Source organism: Lissotriton vulgaris, chromosome 9 (genome assembly GCF_964263255.1).
Source record: "Lissotriton vulgaris chromosome 9, aLisVul1.2, whole genome shotgun sequence".
In the NCBI taxonomy this organism is placed as follows: domain Eukaryota; kingdom Metazoa; phylum Chordata; class Amphibia; order Caudata; family Salamandridae; genus Lissotriton; species Lissotriton vulgaris.
In genome coordinates, this window is record NC_141697.1 from 264066656 (window position 1) to 264085513 (window position 18858).

Here is an 18858-nt window from a genome sequence, read left to right on the forward strand (position 1 = left end):
CCAACGGCCATGGGAGCGTGTGAGTGTTAATTTCGGACACCTCCCAGATGGACGCTATGCCCTGGTGATCATCGATGACTACACAAAGTACCCCGAAATCGAGATTTCAGGAAGTCAGACAGCCACAAAAGTGATTACTAAACTAGAGGGAACAATTGCAACCAATGGAATATTTGAGGTGGTGAAGACAGACAACGGCCCACCTTTCCATGGACAAGAATTTGCAGACTATCTCAAGGCCTGGGGAATTCCACACCGAAAAGTGACGTTGTGCTGGCCCCAAGTAAATGGGGAAGTAGAGAGGTTCATGCGCACTCTCAACAAGGTAATACACATTGCGTACGCCGACGGAGCATCCCTCGAGAGAGCTGTATACAGCTTCCTGAGAGAGTACCTTTTGACGCCTCATCTCACGGCCGAGGCGGCTCCGGGGCCAGCAAGCATGGGCCGAATAGTGCGAGACACCATCCCGCATCACCCAAGCTGGACCCCGTCTCAGATCGACGCCGCAAAGGTCCTAGCCAACAGGACCAGTTCCAATGACCAAGCCAGCACCGACCGACTATATCGGCCATTCAAGTAAGGGACAGAGTCTACGTCAAGGACAAATACCCCAGGAATAAGTCCTGGCTTCCGTTTGAACATCAGCCATGGACAGTCATCCACCGAACCGGCACAATGATAACAGCCAGGAGAGGAACCGAAAAAATCACACGCAACATATAATTCTTCAAAAAGGTACACGCCGGGACTCCTGACCAGCCGCCATCGGACAACCTGGAGGCCCGGCCACGTCAACAGCCAGTGGAGGAAGGAACGGATGGTGACCAAGGGACGATCCCCATAGAACAGTGTTTCCCAAACTGTGGTCCGCGGACCCCCAGGGGTCCGTGACACATTCCCAGGGGGTCCGTAGTCAACAGTTTTAAAAGCACAGAAACATTTCTTGTATAATTAGCAGCTTTCCAGCAACAATAAAAGTGTCAAGAGAATGCCAGTGATTAATGTACCTGCTGGAGCTGAGGAGAGTTTTGTTCAGTTGCAGCTTTGATTGAACTAATGTAGCTCAGAGGGTTAATGTGCCTACTGCAAAGAAACGTGTATCATGCATCTTAAAAAGCAGTATTTTATGTGCATAGGTTCGTGGTTACTGCTTTTGTCACAGAGATTATTTTGTTACTGTGTACTTCATAAGTGACAATCGTAATCTAGCAGAGGGACCTATAAACTGTCATCAAAGAGCTGCTTGCAAACCGCATGGTACCAGCTTGTAACTTATAATTTTTCCCAGGTATTCATTATCCTGATACTGCTAAAAAGATTTATTTGGGTGGAAATACATTTTTAATGTTAAAGTCAGTGCTAGCCACTGTGTTATGTTCTGAATCCTGAGTTTGTGCTTTTCCAGACCGAGCCCTCTTTAAACATTTTATATACACACTGATTTACATGTATGATTCAATGTCTCTATAAGTGTGTGATGTAAAGTGCTCGGACATCCTACAATGGTATGAGAGATGCTATAAAACAAATAAAATACATGTGACAGAGGGGCTATTACTTCAATATAAAATACTAAGCGCCAGATGTACGATCTGTTTTTATATGTGCGAACGGGTCGCGAACCCGTTCATGCATGCAAAAACCTATTGAGCCTTGTACATAGCCTATTTTGCGAGTCGCAATTTGTTTGCGACTCCCTAAGTAGGTTTTGCAACTTGCTATTTGGAACGGGCATTCCCTTCCAAATAGGGAGTCTCAAAACCATGTACAAATGTTTTGCGGTCGCAAACCAGTCGCAATTACCACCTTCTTCAAGTAGATGGTAATGTATTCGCAAATGGGAAGGGGTCCCCAGGGGGCCCCTTCCCCTTGGCAAATGCACACAAAATTATTTTGTAAGGGCAGGCAGTGGTCCCACCTCCGCCTGCCCTTAGAAAATAAAAAGAAAACGTTTCATTTTCTTTTTTTTTTTAAATGCGTGGTAAACAGGCTGCATTTTTTTTTAAGTGCTTTATTTAAAAGCAGTCCGAGACATGGTGGCCTGCAGAGCCCAGCAGGCCACCATCCCTGGGAGGGCTGGCATTCCTAATGGGCTTGAAAATTGCGAGAGGCTCATTAATATTAATGAACCTCGCAATTTGCAACCCCATTGGGAATCCCAAACAGTGTTAAACACACTGTTGTACATTTCATTTAGCGACTTGCAATTTGCCACTCGCAATGTGTCGCCAATTGCGAGGCGCTAAATGTAATGGTCGTACATCTGGCCCCAAAATCCTTAGTACTTTGAGTATTTGTTTTGTATGCACACGTGTGTATTTTTTTCGAATTACTGTCTTAATTTTGAAATTTAACTCATACAAATTGCTTGGGGGTCCCCGGCTTCCAGTGGTGACTCAATGGGGGACTCAGGAGTCAAAAGTTTGGGAACCAATGCCGTAGAAGATCTAGACAGATCTGACCAAGGCACCCCTTTGCTGTTTGGAACTCCAAACAGAGAACGGCCAAGTTCCCCAGCGAGATCTCCAGAGGGTGGGGCCTCGCAGGAAACTACCCCGTCATTGCCATCCTCACGTGGGGAACACTCCAGATATGGCCTGAGAAGCAATCTGGCTCCATCCTTCCGCCTAGCAGGGTTCAGGGCTCGAGTCGGGGTACCACGCGGGTGGACGGCATTCCCCCACTTATTTTACTGGCTTTTTACCGGGTGGACGCCGTCCCCCCTGCCCAAAAGATAGAGCCGATACCCGAGTCTGAACCTGCACACAAGCTCAGCACTCACCAAACCTCACCTCCTATTGTCGAGAGAAGACGAACAGAGCTCTTCAAGTTGTTTCAAGTTGATGGAGCAGTTCAGTATGTTATACTGGCGCTCGTAGCCGTATATTAGAAAAGGTCAGTATGTATTCAGCATTATTGACGGAGACCGGCAAATATACTGTGGGCAATAAATACGCACTGAACAAGCGCAGCTTTAATTTCCCCTACGGTTATGAATTCCAAAGTAAATATTCTGCTTTGCCCTTTCAACCTGCCCCCATCGCCTTGTAACCTTTGATAATTAGAGGGGACTACATTTCGTGACGTCACTTCCGGTGACACCACCTAACTTGGAGCGTCCCCCCACTTCTTTTTTTAGGACTTGAGCCCTGGCAGGGTTCATGGTGTGATGAACCAAGGACTGGAATCTCATAGTGACTGGTAGCAGATCTACGTTTTCAATGTTTGTTTGTGGTTTAATAAAGGTTGGAAGGAATGTAGTGTCCTCCGGCGGGGTAACGGTGCAGTCTACCCTCGCTCGGAGGCAGCACGTAAGCGCTGGCGTGTGACGACACGCGCCGAGGATAAACTAAAGGAGCGTGGCCCGGCTCCGGCAGTCAGGACGACGCAGTTGAATACACAAGCTGTGTCTCTCATCAATTGTGTAGTTTAATAAACTCTGTTCCCAACTATATTTACAAGCCAGGAGCGCATTGACTCTCATACCTGCGCCATATTAACACTTACCCCTGCAGCGCGACGAGTAGGGGATGGAGGTCGACGACCTGCATATTGCTGTTTTCCAGAGCCAGGCCCTTTCCACTCCTATGGTCTTGGGAGCATTGATGACGTTCAACCCCGCTCTCCTGCTGGCAGAGGAATTGAACTGCATTTTATCTTGGGGCCACTAATGGCAGTATCCGCATAGGATAGTTACCCCTAAAACTGTTTCAGTTTTGAACTTCGAAGTCGTCTATAATGTTTGGCGCCACCATTGGATGATGTGACCGATTTGAAAACTTTCTGTATCAAAAAAAGGAGTTAAATAAAATTGTTCGACAATATGCCAATTTGCAAAGAACCAGCTTTCCGTTTTATAACGTTAAAGTGGCTTTAACGTGACAATAACTATACAGTAAATGACCTCACGAAACATGTGACCTGGAGAAGACATGTGGCCCTTTATACGCAGACATTCCTACGAGGTTGCGAAACGATGCTAAACTGATATAGCTGTCTTACTACGCCCCATAGAAACAAGATCGGCGACGAGGACGGCTGCCTCACCCAGTTGAGCCATTTATTACCAATTCTTTATTCACTGCCATATGTGAGCCCTAGTTTTATCCTTGCCTTTTCCTAATCCTCTTTCTCAGGTACCTCAGGGTCATCTACTGTGTCCATTTCCAGAGTTTTCATTACTGCCAGACCCTGACTGGAAGTCTCCATGTTCACCCTTTCTCACTCAAGCTCAATAGTGTCATAGTTAATTAAGTGGTCTTTTAAGAGTACGCACTATGCAGGAGTGAGAGAATTTGATTTGGCCCTTGGCGGTCTCCGAGCAAAGACAATGTTTACTGGGTAAGAAATACGGGAAGAATTGAGCGAGGCGGGAAAAAGGGGTTGAGAGAAAAGTGCGCTGAAGGAAGGAGTGACCATGAGGGTGTAGGAAGAGGAGGGCTCAGAAAAGGAGTCCGAGATGATGCAGCAAAACGAGAGTTTGGAACAAGCATTTACAATGCAATGGTCTCTGCATTATTAAAGGTAGAGCTATTGGTATTGCTCATGACATTTTTTTTTTTAAATCATAATTAAATCTCGTTGTCATTTACATTGCTAATAGCTTAATCGTTAAATAAATGTCATTGTCATTTACAATGCCAATAGCTTAATCACTCGCAAATGCATGACCTATTGCATTTATACCCACACAGGGCCACACACACAAAGCCCCCCACACACAGAGCCCCCCACACACAGAGCCCCCCACACACAGAGCCCCACACACACCCAGAGCCCCCCACACACCCAGAGCCCCCCACACACCCAGAGCCCCCCACACCCCCAGAGCCCCACACACCCCCAGAGCCCCACACACCCCCAGAGCCCCACACACCCCCAGAGCCCCACACACCCCCAGAGCCCCACACACCCCCAGAGCCACACACACCTCCAGAGCCACACACACACCCAGAGCCACGCACACACCCAGAGCCACATACACACGTAGAGCCACATACACACCCAGAGCCACACACACACACACACACACACACAGGAGTGCAAGCACAGCAAGGGGGCAGGAGAGCAAGCACAGTCAGGGGGCAGGAGAACAAGCACAGCGAGGGGGTAGGAGAACAAGCACAGTGAGGGGGGCAGGAGAACCAGGGGACAGGGGAGCAAGCACAACCAGGGGCAGGGGAGCAAGCACAGCCAGGAGGCAGGGGAGCCAGCACAGCCAGGGGGCAGGGGAGCAAGCACAGCCAGGGGGCAGGGGAGCAAGCACAGCCAGGGGGCAGGAGAGCAAGCAGAGCCAGGGGGCAGGAGAGCAAGCACGGCCAGGGGGCAGGAGAGCAAGCACAGCCAGGGGCAGGGGAGCAAGCACAGCCAGGGGGCAGGGAAGCAAGCACAGCCAGGGGAGCAAGCACAGCCAGGGGGCAGGGAAGCAAGCACAGCCAGGGGGCAGGGAAGCAAGCACAGCAGGCACAGGCAGGGGGCAGGGAAGCAAGCACAGTCAGGGGGCAGGGAAGCGAGCACAGCCAGGGGGCAGGGAAGCAAGCACAGCCAGGGGTCAGGGGAGCAAGCACAGCCAGGGGGCAGGGGAGCCAGCACAGCCAGGGGGCAGGGGAGCCAGCACAGCCAGGGGGCAGGGGAGCAAGCACAGCCAGGGGGCAGGGGAGCAAGCACAGCCAGGGGGCAGGAGAGCAAGCACAGACAGGGGGCAGGGAAGCAAGCACAGCCAGGGGAGCAAGCACAGCCAGGGGGCAGGGAAGCAAGCACAGCCAGGGGGCAGGGAAGCAAGCACAGCGTATGGGGCAATACTTTTTAGACTTAATCTCTAGCAGGATAAAACGTAAATTGGTTCAGCCATTGCTTCCGGCCACCTCTCCTTTATTTTCAGTGGTGGTTTTTGGAGGCTTGTCAAGTAGTGCCCTTTACAGGTGAGATACCTTCTTCGCCCCCCCCCCCCCCCCCCACCCCCCACCTCAGAGCTAAAAATGGCCCCAGTGTCTGCAAGTGTCGGGGTTCCTCCGGAAAGCCGGGCTATATTTCGCAGGCTGTGGCAGAAATGTTTGCTCACAGGAGGTACCGTCCCTGCTCCAAGTTTTCCATCGCTTCCTACCTCGCAATGACATGTCCGTCTGTGTGCAGGTCTCCCAGGGCGCCACAGCCTCCCCTCTTCCACGTTGTGTAAATTGCTGGGTGGTTATATGTATGGATCGAGTGGTAGAACTAGCTGTTCAAATGTAGGTAATCAGACACACACTACCCGATGCAGAAAGAGGTCACCTGCAGATGGAGTCCCCTTGTAATCCGTAAGCAAACACGCGCGGGCACGCTTTCTCTCTCACAAGCACACAAACGCTCATTGTATGTCTGCATGTTAAATGACACAACCAACGCTTTTATTTTGACATGTCTATGAAATAAAATCCCTTTTGCATGTTTCAGTAGAAACGCGCTATATTATGAGCAATGTGAGCATCCAGCTGTGTTGTCTCTTTAAAGAACAGGTTGTGGTCCAAGCGCACGCCTAAGGCAGCAACTTTTGCAGGCGACGTTGGTGTTGTTAAAGTGCGCACAGTCACACACGCCCCCCTCCTCCTTAATAGCTTATCCAACCTCGGAGCATAAATCGCTCAAAGTGAAACGTTGAAAGGAAAGTGATTTATTTTACTACAGGGTCTGGGTGTTCAGGGTAAATAATGGAGGACCATCTAGGGATCGACTCAGACAATCCAGTTGTAATTGTCTCAGTGCGATCCTTTTAGAATGTATAGTCTATAAAAAGGCACCCTCCACCCTCCCTTGGCCCCCCACTCCCGCTCACCACCAAACATGCAAGAGGCGGTTTACCTGCTTGATGTTCGCCTAATTGAAGTGCCGTCATTCCCTAAACTAAACGCCGAGTAGGTTGGAAAAGGTCTCACGCAAAGGGAATAAATTGCAGCAACAGGCTCATCATAAACACGTAGAAACTTCGCAGACACTCTTGCACACATCAACATCCGAGCATTCCCGAGCCCACCAGCAGCCCCTTACCTCTAAAAGTGAAACACATGGAGCAGAATACCAAAATGAGGCCAAACAAAAACAAAAAAAAAATGGCTGCCGCAAAGGTCCGAAATTTTCGGAATCGGGGGCTTTGCTGAGTGACGGATGACGTCACAGATAGAAAGAACGCAAAAAACACGCCCCCGAATCCAAAAAAGACGGGGCTTGAACCGAGTGACGCCCCTCTCCTCCAATGGCTGGCCTCCGTTTAGGAAGCCAGCCAATGGAGAAGAGGGGCAGGTTCAAGCCCCCTAACTAAAATACATAAAATATTCAGCTCCGCCCACTGCTACGCAGTGCGACGGTCCTCGACCTAAAAATTAGGGCGAAGACGCTGGTGGAAAGAAAGGGTTGAGGGTGAAGAGAGATAGAGGAGGAAATGGAAATAGAGACAAGTTAAATAGGACAGTCTATATAAGAGTGAATAAGAGATGTGGTGGATGGGCGAGAGAAATCTAGGGTGTGAGAATGTAAGAGATGGGGAGAATAAGGCAGAAGATTAAAGAAAGGACGAAAGGAAAGAGAGGCGTTCAAAGGGAGTCACCAAAGGTGGACAGTAAATAAGAAATGCATGATCAGATAAAGAAAAAATGGAAAAAACACAAGACATTCACCAAGTCAGCAAGAGATTCTTACTCTGCATCTTTTGTCTAGGCACCCCAAAATATATATTTCTTTGCTCCCTGGTTGTGTGCCACATGAATCTTGTGGGTCCATTTTGGTACGATTAGGTCTTGCTCTATGTAAGGGTGTGTTGGGAATTCCCAGTTAAAGGTTTCTATAAGCCCATCACTATAGTGATGCAGAGTCTGCTTGGAATTTGGAAGGATTGGTTCAGCAAAACTGTCCGGAAGCACGTCTTTTGTTGTGAAATGAATCACGAAATGAATCACTTTCTTTACTTTTACATTTGTTGCTGTACCTGACAACACCGGATATTACGGGGGGCACTGCCGAGCCAGACTGGGAACTGAAGGTTGCCTCAGAAAACAATATCTTGCCAACCCGCACTGCACCGAGCGTGGGAAGTGAGTGTGCAGAACCTCCCTGCTGGGGCAGTAGGGAGAGATCACGGTGGGGATAAAAGTAGGTGTCAAATGGTTTTATAGACAATAACTACTATTGGAATAATTTAACACGTTGGAATCTGCCATTGTCCCTAGAGTAATTCTTCTCCAGAATAGTAAATAAGGTTTGTGCCTAAATGAAATGGTGTGCCCGATCCCAAAACTGGATCCTCAGAAGATAAGTATGTGTCCCACTAGAGAAGCAGTGCCATGTTGCTAAGTGGCTGCAAGGTGGCATTTCTGCACTTAACAACACATTCTAAATATATGTAACATACAGTGAAAAGGAGAAATAACATATCTGTTAAATACTGTGCTAGGACAAAATAACCATAACCCCTCTTGTGCCAATTCGACGGCCTAGGGTATTAGTTGCGCTATACAAATAAAAATAATAATAATAATAACCTATCAAATGTTCTATGTGATAAAATATATCACCATAGCAGTAGATGCCATTATATACCATAGTGGTGTCATCATATGCCAGAGTACATCCTAGTGTTTCCCAAATATCTCAAGGTACAGCTAATTATGCATTTATTGTTTTATTTATTTAATAGGTTCTTTTTTGATAACATTAAACCCATTCCTTAAGTATATAAAATACCATTTTTATTGACTCCTACTCAATACATAAATTGCGTTCTAATTTTACATTAGTCTTGTGTACATCAGATTGAATACAAGAATTCCAACATTCACAGATGGGCCTCATTATTTGTAAACTGAGCCCATCAATGCTTTCGAACACCATTAAGGGGTAAACTTTGTGTTACTAATAACATTTTCACTAAAGGTCACGCCATGAATACAATATGTATTTGTGTTTCTGCTTGATCTGATTTACAGAATACATTTGTTGTTTTAACCCGCTGGATACCAAGCCACGCTCCTGTATGTTCATATGTCTTGACATGACCCAATCGGATTTCAAAATATTGCTGTCACTTTTAGGAAAAAGGTTCAAGAAGATTCTAATATAATCCAGAAGTCTACCTGCGTTAATCAGTATTATATAAAGATGAATGGATCTCTTGCAATGACACAGGGATAGTGCAAAAATGTAAACCTGACTTTTAGTACCTTTTTTTGGATGTCTTAGTGGCTGTCATGACATCTGGGATCATTGCAATTTAATACTGTGTCGAATTAATGCAAATTGACACATAAGGATCGGCTGCTACCAAAGGCAACATGCTGAGTTCAGCATAAAAAAGAGTAGAAGCCCACGGAACCGTGACCAGAAGTTAGAAGGAGTTCATTATTGTTTCAGTTGCTTTTCAATGTGTCACTCTCCTGTTGGGCATGACACATTGGCCTGAAATACGCAGTTAAGTTGCCGTATTGATATGACCAGTAGTCCTATGTTGTATTTTTTCTATTCCTTTATAGCCAATGATGTTGAAATGCTTGTGATTGAAGGGCTGGTATGGGGCTTCTCACGCAGTTGCCAATATTGCTATATAAAAACAAAGGGGTGCCATGGACTCATAACTAGCACCTTTCACATATCAATAGCAAGAGAGCAGCCCTGCAGCTTCCTCGGACATGTATCTAGCCCCTATCTCTTGGCACAGGCCAACCAGTTTTTGGCTCCCTTGGGTCATGTTCTTACACATGACTGGACACACCGCACAAACAGCCACTGATCTCAGAAACCCTACAGCATGAGCTTTTCCTTGCGGTCAAGCACTGGAAGAATTCCCCATATTCCAGTGATCGCAGAGAACCTATTACAGTAGAAATCCCATGTATCTTACATGTCACGTAGAAACTGGCACAGGAAGAATTCCCCATCTTTCAGTGATCACTTAAATCCTGGCACAGCAAGATGTTCCCATCTTCCAGTGTGTAAGAGGTGTGGCACAGCGACCAGGGCGCCTTACTCCGGACCATGGGGTTCACGTTCGATCCCTGCCGGCGGCAGGTTAGCCTAGCACCAAGTGACGCTGGGCAATAGCTCACTTAATCTTCCCGACGGCCCTCAGGGCCAGGACACCTCTCCGGTATCATTTCATCCCAAAGATCCTTCTGTAAGCATGGGTAAATATCACTAACCAGGGTCATATTAGGCTGGAGGATTCCCCACCCTCAGTGATTTTAGAGACTTCCTCCTCAGTGCTCCCACATGCACTGGCTCAGAAAGAATTTTCTTCTCCAAGGGACCGCTCTTTTGGGTGAAGTCCAGCGGGCAGGTAGCGGATGAATTCCCTGCAATGCCTTTTAGTCCAGTAGTAGTGCTCACTGTTGGCTTCCTTGCTGTAGTTATGCTCTATTTGTCGGATTCCTGTGGTTTTACATACAATTCCGGTGCTTCTTTGGTGCCAAGGAATGTGGGTTACCTCACTGGCTGTATGTCAGCCAGCATCAGACAGGCTGCACGAAAACGCAGAGAGGAGAGATTAAAATACATGGCTTTTCCAAATGCTGCACCCCTCGCTCTCATGTAACAGAATAAGTATTTAGATCCCTCTATTTTGCCACCTCGCCAGCATTGTGTTCTCTCTATCTCCTGAGACCTTGTCGGCTCCCACGTCTCCACTTCTCCGTTCTCGAATTCCTCTCCTTTCACCTCACCAATTTTCATACCTCTCTCTCTCGCTGTGTCTCTCTTTGTCACTCTTTCTCTCTCTTTTTTTCTCTCTCTCTGTATGTCTCTCTCTGGAACCTCATCAGCACTTAGTCCTTTTTCAGTTGCTACCTTACCATTGTTCAAGGCCCTCCCTTCTGCCACGTCACCAGTGTTCAAACCAGACTTCTCTCTTCTAAAACGTCAACAGACCGTTCTCTATCCTGCTGCTTTACTATTTTCAGACCCATCTCACCAGCGTTCAGATGTTTTTCTCGTGTTAAAATATTTTCCATGAGACCTCTTTTTCATGGCACCTCACTACAGTTAATGTCCCCTGTTTACTTTCAGCATACCAACGTTCAGACATCTCTCTTCTTCTGTTTCACTGGAGGTCGGGCAGCTATTGCCTGCCACTTTACCAGCATTTAGATCACTTTCTCAGGCTACCTCGAGTTTGAGACATCTCTTTCTGGCCAATTTACCATTGTTCAAGCGCCTCTTCCGCCAGAGCACTAACATTCATACCTCTCTGCCGCTGTCTCGACAGCCAGGGGTTCAGACCAGTCTCGCATCTAGCTCAGGAGAGTTTAGAACTTTCTCTGCTGCAACATTAGTAAAATTAAGATCTTCCTCTAAAGCATCCAGGCCTCCCTCTCATGACACTGAATCAGCATTTAGGCGAGCATTTAGGCGACTGTACCCTATCTTCTCTGAACCCTTAAAGCCCAATTCCTAAACTTAGCCATTTTACTGCAGTTTGAGCTCTCTGTCATCTGCCATATTGACAACTTTCAAACTTCTCCCTCCTGCTGCCACACCATTATTCGCATTTCTTTCTTCCGTATTCAGAACTCTCTTGCGCCACCTCCCCATTGTTCAGTCACCTTCTGGATGTCTCCAGCCATCTTAGCATGTTTGAAACACTCACGCTGCAGAGGTCGCCAGACTACAGACCTCTCTTCTGTCACTTTATCAACATTTGAATCCGATCCCTGCTACCTCACCAGCATACGGATGTGTTACACTCCCAGTACATCTCAATGCCTCTAGATCAACAAAACCATTCTTTCAACACACACAAGCATGCCCTAGACGTTTCTCAGTTTCATAAATTGCTTGAACTGGCGTTAGGAGAGTACATCTTCCAGGTCTGGATCATGGCAGGTGAAGACAATACCCATGTTGATGTAAAGGTCATGTTTATGTAGTAGCCATCAACCTAATGGCAAATATTATATATTTCTCTCTTCCTCCCATTCACTAGAAGTCAGTCAGATTTATTCGTCTTCTCTAGAGTTAGACATCTTTTGCTTAAAATCTGGATATCTCTTTTGCCATCTTAATAATATTCAGGCCTTGTATTTTCATACTACCTCTGCAGCAGAGACCCATTTCCCCTCCCACCTCTCCCACTTTTCAGGCATTGCAAAGATGTTGCTGGGGCATGGGTCTAGCAAGGGCCACATGATTTGGATTTCTTAATGCCCGGAAGCACTTCAGGCAGCAATATTGCTATTTCCTTGTCACGGCTTAGGTAAATGCTCTACCTTTTCTAATGCACAGCTGAAGAGGTTATCCATGACAATCCAGGAGTTGCACATGGCACCCCTCTGCATTCCCATTTGCACAGCATAGCTAACAGGCCTTTGGAGGTCTGTTTTTGTAAGGTTGAGATACAGGTTTGTGCTTGACATCCTAGTTTGAATAAGTGATGGGCATTTCCTGATATTGTTTTCTGAAGATACCTTCAAGTAAAATCGTTATCTGTGGTGTACTATTAAATGTGTATTCTGTGGTCCCCAGGGGGAACCCTAAAAGTTTCTCTTTCCAAGCTGCAAACCCCTGGGAGTGAATGAAGCTGTTTGGACTATTGCAAGTGATGGAAAGAAGTGAGAAAGTGGTGAGGGGGCACTCATTTGGAACAATCAGTGTTGGTTGTCAAGCAAGTTATGAAATTAAGTTGAAGTGCAATTTTAAGTGCCTGGTGGTCAACGGTAATGAAAGTCTGTAAGGCTTCGAGGAGCACTAGGATGTTGTCATGGATTTAAGGGCATTATCCTCTAACTAGATGCAGTGTTTTTCTGTGGTTCAGCTTGGCCTCAAGCCTGATAGGACTGCAGGACGCTCTATCTGTCAACGTGACTTGCAATTGTAAGGCAACTTCTCTGTCGAGGACTTTCCCAAGTAAGGACAGCTTTGTGGTAATTACCAGGTTACCTTGGGTTAAGTGTTATTTTTTTAAAGAGTAAGAATTTAGCTGATGCTGACTTCCTAGGTGGAGGTGATCTTTATAGTCATCAGAGAAGGTGTGAGGGTTTTGTTTAGGAGTGTCCTCATATTAATAGATTGGAGTGTATAATCTAAGTTGGTGATTGTTCTTATTGATGCATGAAAGTGGGTGAGATCTGTGGCTGTTAGATGCTGGAAGGTGATCCGTTTAGTTATGGCATAGGGTCAAACAGTGTTAGGATGGTGAGATCCGGGATAAGAGGATTCTGATGTGATGTTAAGAGGTGCTCAAATTCTCAGAAGGTTTGGGTTTGCTAGTGTGTAGATTGTGAGTGAGATGATCAGGTGATTAATTGGTCCTTTCGAGGAGTACTGCAAGCAGACTAGTGTCTTAGGTTTTTAATATCGCGTTTGACTGTAGGATTAGTGGAAAGTGCTAAAACTAAAAACAACACAACCGAAACAACACATCCGAAAGCCCAAAATCTAACTAGCATTTAATGCAGTATAGCGCGCAGCACAGTAAAATAATTAAAAGACCATTATTATTTCAACTGACCAAGGCTCTCGCTAGAAAAAGGTCATCTAGAGCATAATTCTGAAATACATAAAATAGATACCATTTTATATATATATATATATATATATATATATATATATATATATATATATATATATATATATATATATATATGTTTCCCTCAGTGCAAGTCTGTGGAACCTAATCACATGACAGAAACATGTTGCTTGCAGCAGAAACATATCTAATGAGCAGGTGGCTGGATCTTTTCCATGAGGAAGTGCAAGATACCTATATGAAAGCGAGGTTAAACTTCTCAGTACTGTGCAAATATACCTTCTTGAATAACATGGAGTCTGAGTCTACTTAAACCATGACAATTAGCCAGCTACACAAAGACACAGGATGTTTCAAACCAATGAGAAACAGCCATATTTAATATAAAATATTGATACATTCTTGGATATATATATATATATATATATATTCAGCTCGAGTCCCTGCAGGTTTCCACGGCGAAATGTTTTTTAATCGTCACTTGTGCTTGGGTACAATGGTTTGTAATTTACCGACAAAGTGATTTAATAGTGTGACGTGATGCCACTTCAATATGGCTGATGGGTTGCCAGTAAAATGTAATCACTATGCCGATACACGGCGAGACACTGTGAAACACAAAAATGAATTTTGCGCAACTATTGTTTTATTTAAATCACGAATGTCAATAATATGCTTGAAATCTATGCCAGCACTTACTGGGGCTTAATGAAGCAGGATAGCCCTTACATTGTATACCAACTCACTATGTGTCGTACACTGTCAACAACTTCCAATATGGTGTAATGATATGTAGTCCCTTGTTTGTTTCGCCCACTGATCACGAGTGAACGCTGTTAAAAACATGGCGCCCGCCATCAATGTTTGTAACATTGAGGAAGGCGGAGCGCCGAAACGCGTCTGTTGCAAACGTAAAATAAACTAACCGAAAACGACCCCCGGAGTGCGTGGTTTCTTTCCTCTGTGAAAGTTTGGTGGAAACCGTGAGCTGAATATATATATATATATATATATATATATATATATATATATATATATATATATATATATATATATATATATATTCCTCCAATCCCGCTTCCGTTCAAAACGGGCTGACACATGCTCGACGATACACCAGGTAAGCTTTATTTTCACCTTCAGGGCATTTTACTGATAATGGGATGTCTCCATCAATGTCCCTCTGGCAGACGCGTTTCGGCTTGGATGGCCTCTTCAGTGCCAGTTAAGTGTGACAGGGTGCACTGGTGAGGGTCTTTTGAAAGTCCAGTGTATTAATCCTATTGGATGGTATTGTGCGGCCACAGAAAACGGACTGCAGGATCCGGTCCGTGCCTCTCACTGCATGCTGGTAGTTTGAGTCCGTTTCAGCTCACACACTTCCAAGCTCCCACTCAGTCAGTAGGATGCGGTCTTTCACATGCAGCACAACAAAGGAAGAGCACTCGTCCAGGGTGTGAACATAGTCCAGTGTCTATGTAACAAGCAAACTAGTAGTGCCCTGACATATATATATATATATATATATATATATATATATATATATATATATATATATATATATATAACTGCAATACTGTAATGCATAGGAATATATGAGCATAACACAATAGGACACATGAATACGTTTTCACAAATGTACGAGCTCTGATAAGTTAGGTAGAGACTACTTCATGGTTTTTATGGTTGGATCACCCTGGAGGCTAAAGCCTCCGAGAAAGAGGTCTTATAATGCATGAGGACAGAGTGGTTGTATGGCTAGCAGCATCACCAGTGTATGCTTATCGAAGCCTGTGTGTCTGTAGAGGTGACGAAAGGCGTTAGTCTGTGAGTGGAAGTCGACTTTGAAGGTGCTGGTGATGGTTACCTTCAGGCTGGTGAAAAGCCATGTCAGTTTTTAGAGGACAGATAGTCTGCCTCCAGCTTTGTGTACAGCTGAGAGTGCCTATATTGTTCTAATTGGGGATGCCAACATCAAGGATGTGAGATGATGTGTGTGAGGATAGTACCCAAGGTATCCTGTTTTATTGCTCCAGTCAGGCCTTCCTGGTAGAAGCCTGTACACTCTTAATAAACAGCACCGGCCCACTTGGTTCCCTTTACTGACACTGAATTCCCACACATCTCACTGTAGAGTAACATCAGCAGGAATATATAGCATTCTGTAAAGGCACCTTAAGCCTACTTATCATTGGAAAGACACTTCGGGCCAATACGTCTCATTACAGACCCAGTCTGCTGCACATAGATCATCATTGGGTACCTTGATTTAACATGTCTCCCTGGAAAACGACTGCAGCCCGCATGCCTCATAGTAGGCAACAATGCAGGCCCCCTCGCTCTTGAAGGGGAAAGGGCCCGCCGACTCGGAGATGACTGTATGTGCACCGAATTGAACACGCGTGTTTTTTTCACAGGTTTGCAACTGTCCGATATGATAAAGCTGCGAAAAACATCAAGAATCAGTTCATGCATTTGACCAACTACAGTGTCAACAAGAAGAGTGGCGATTACGTCAGGTATGTCGGGTACAATAGTTGTGCAGCTTTGCCAGTAACATTAGTCTGAGCCTGTCCTAGACATCTCTTCTATTCTCCGTTCCTTCCAACCATATTTATCTGTGACACTGGAAAACTACTGTGTTGAACCCCCGCCATCTTAATCCTCTTTTCCCCACTGATCTACTGCGTTTTAATTATTCCATGGTTCTGCAGTACTCTGACAGTCCCAGGTTGACATTGCAACATGTTCCTCTCTGCATGGGTGCCAGCCAGATTGTCGTGTGACTCTTCCGAGTTAATATGAATGCTCTGCTCTTGTCCCATGTTACCATGTCATTTTTCCATTAATATTTTGTTGTGTGCCAGGTTGTAGTACCCCTCGGTGACAAGTGAACACTTTTCTGCCCTCTGTCAGGTGGATTTATTACTCTTTGACTGTTCCAGCCTGCTGTGCTATGTTCTGCAGGATGCCTTTTTATTATGTGCTACAGTCTCTGGCAGGTAGCCATGTTGCAGTGTGTTTTTGTCAAGCTGCCATGTTAGTCTGGCAGATTCCTGTGGCTCTTAGCTGCTTGATGAACGAGAGGCTTTGTTATATGTCCAGCCGCTCAAAGATGATATTTTGGAAAAAACGATAGGAGTAGTTAGTTATAGGTGAAGTTCGAGGCATGTGGGCTGCTGAATTCATATCTGTGCATAGTCCGCCACCTAGTGTTGGGTCCGGATGATTGCACCTTGTTGTCCTGGAAGAGTCTTCGAAGTATCACGAGATAGGTGGCTCCTCCCCTGGACTACAGTGCGCATGGGCATCGCCTCCATCCCCAGATTGTTTTTTTCCGCCATTGGGTTCGGATGTGTTTCGGTTCCCTCTGTCGGAACCGATAGTTGTTCTACTTTTACTCGAGACCAAAAGGTCTTTAGGCTGGGCGTCGGTATAGTTGCGTTCGGGTTTCTTACTGACTCTCAGCTCCTATCTCTTGCTGCCCTTCCACGTGCTTTCGACGCGGACGGGCCTACACTACACCCTTTGCTATGGAGCGGACTCCATTCAAGAAGTGTCCGCTGTGTCATTCTAAATATTCGCACCTCGACGTGCACCCCGTGTGCAATACATGCTTGTCACCGGATCACCGTGAAGACACCTGCATGGCGTGTTCGAAATTTAGAAGTAAGAAGACTTTAAAGATTCGCCGAGCTAATCGGCTCCAGGCTCAATTGTCGGCTTCGGCACCCCCACCCGATGACATCTTCCAGGAATCGGTCGAGGGAGAAGACGACGTACTAGGGTCGGACCCTGGCCCCGCGTCCGAGGAAGAGACCTACGACGCGGATGAGGAGGCCTGCGACGAAGCCTCCGACGAGGTAGGGGACGACGATCTGGCTTGTGCCACGATGGGTGATAGCTCGGAGGAAGAGCATCCCCAACCAGACTCTGGGGTTACTCCCCATCATACGGCCCAGGTCGAGGGATCGCCTTCGGGCCTTACCCAAGATCTAACTTTAAGTCCTACGTCCCCGCCTCCGGGCCCGGTCACGGACATTTCTAAGAAGAAACCGAAAGTGAAGCCAACTGGTCTCGCACCCTCGGATGCGAAACCGAAACCGAAAGTGGCGTTGGTGAAGAAGGTTCTGGAGGCGTCAACTTCCACGAAACCCAAAATGGCCGACTTGAAGAGCCACGCCAAAATGGCCGACCAGAAAAGCCGCGCCAAGATGGCCGACCCGAAGCCCTCGGGGTCGGCGCCGAAGGTGAAGGCATCCGACGCGGCTGCGTCGGCGCCGAAAGGGGTCGCGGACCCGAAGACGGCTTCGAAGAAGCGTCACGCCGACGGTGCGCCAGGCCATGGGACGGCGGCACCGAAGAAGAGGCCTACCGCCGACCGGGCTCTCGGACACGAAGAATCGCTCGAGACAGTTCAGCCCTCGGCATCCCTTACTAAGAAGGTGGGAGAATCCTTAAAGAGGATCCAACATTCCACTGTGGTTCCCAGCCAGGACACTGTAGTGCCTAGGCCCACGCCGAAGCCTGCCAAGGAACAAATGCCCATTCGTTTTACCCTTCCTCCCAAGTCGGCGCCGAAGGCCTTCGCGCCTAAGCAGAGCGGACACTCTCAGGAAGTATTGACGCCGAAGGCTGCCTTGGTGGTGTCGAAGCTTCGGCTCCAGCCGCTTGCGGTGGAGGAACGTCGTGAGGTGCTCATCGACGCCAACACCGGTAAATTGTCGCTCCTCAAACGAAAGATTACGTCGGAGCCGGCTTTGGAACCTTTTAGGATTCCACTCAAGAACAAAAGGTACTCTACGGACTCTTCGGCTCTGATGGAACCTCTGTCTCCACAAGCCCTGGAACACTCGCCGGCCCATTCCCCCGTGCCTGATATGGACGAGGAAGAGGCCGAGTACGACTATCCTGCGTACTCGGATCCGGAGGAGGAACAGGTGCCCTGGACAGCAGGAGGCGACACAGACGACCCGCAGTCGGGGCAGGACACTCAACTTTTCGCCGCAAAGACGTCCCCGACAGAGGACTCGGCGGCATTCAATGCATTAATAGAGAGAGCTGCAGCGAACCATGACGTCGAACTGCACTCAGACCCCGTGGATGCAGACTTCTTGGTCGACACCTTCTCAGTAGCCGAAAAACAAGTCAAGACACTACCGATGCTGAAAGGGGTGCTGAAGCATGCACAGGAGGTATTCAAGGAGCCCACCCGGGCGCGGGTGGTCAATCCTCGCATCGACAGGAAATATAAAGCGGCGCCCACGGATCCCACGTATATTAAGGGACACTTGCCATTGGACTCCCTGGTGGTTTCCAACGCTCGAAAGAGGGCGAATTCGCAGACTACTGGTGACGCTCCTCCCCCGGAC

The 18858-nt window shown here is 47.0% G+C and overlaps 1 protein-coding gene across 5 annotated transcripts in view; it reads left to right on the top strand.

Annotated features, from left to right (window-relative positions):
- The window catches only part of TTLL5 (tubulin tyrosine ligase like 5), a 1386223-nt gene that overhangs the window by 235932 nt on the left and 1131433 nt on the right, over positions 1-18858 (top strand). For all 5 annotated transcript variants that reach the window (XM_086937525.1, XM_086937527.1, XM_086937530.1 and 2 more), the window contains one exon: positions 15904-16005. In XM_086937525.1, the coding sequence (XP_086793651.1) occupies positions 15904-16005 (102 nt within the window). The remainder of the gene's footprint in view (positions 1-15903; positions 16006-18858) is intronic.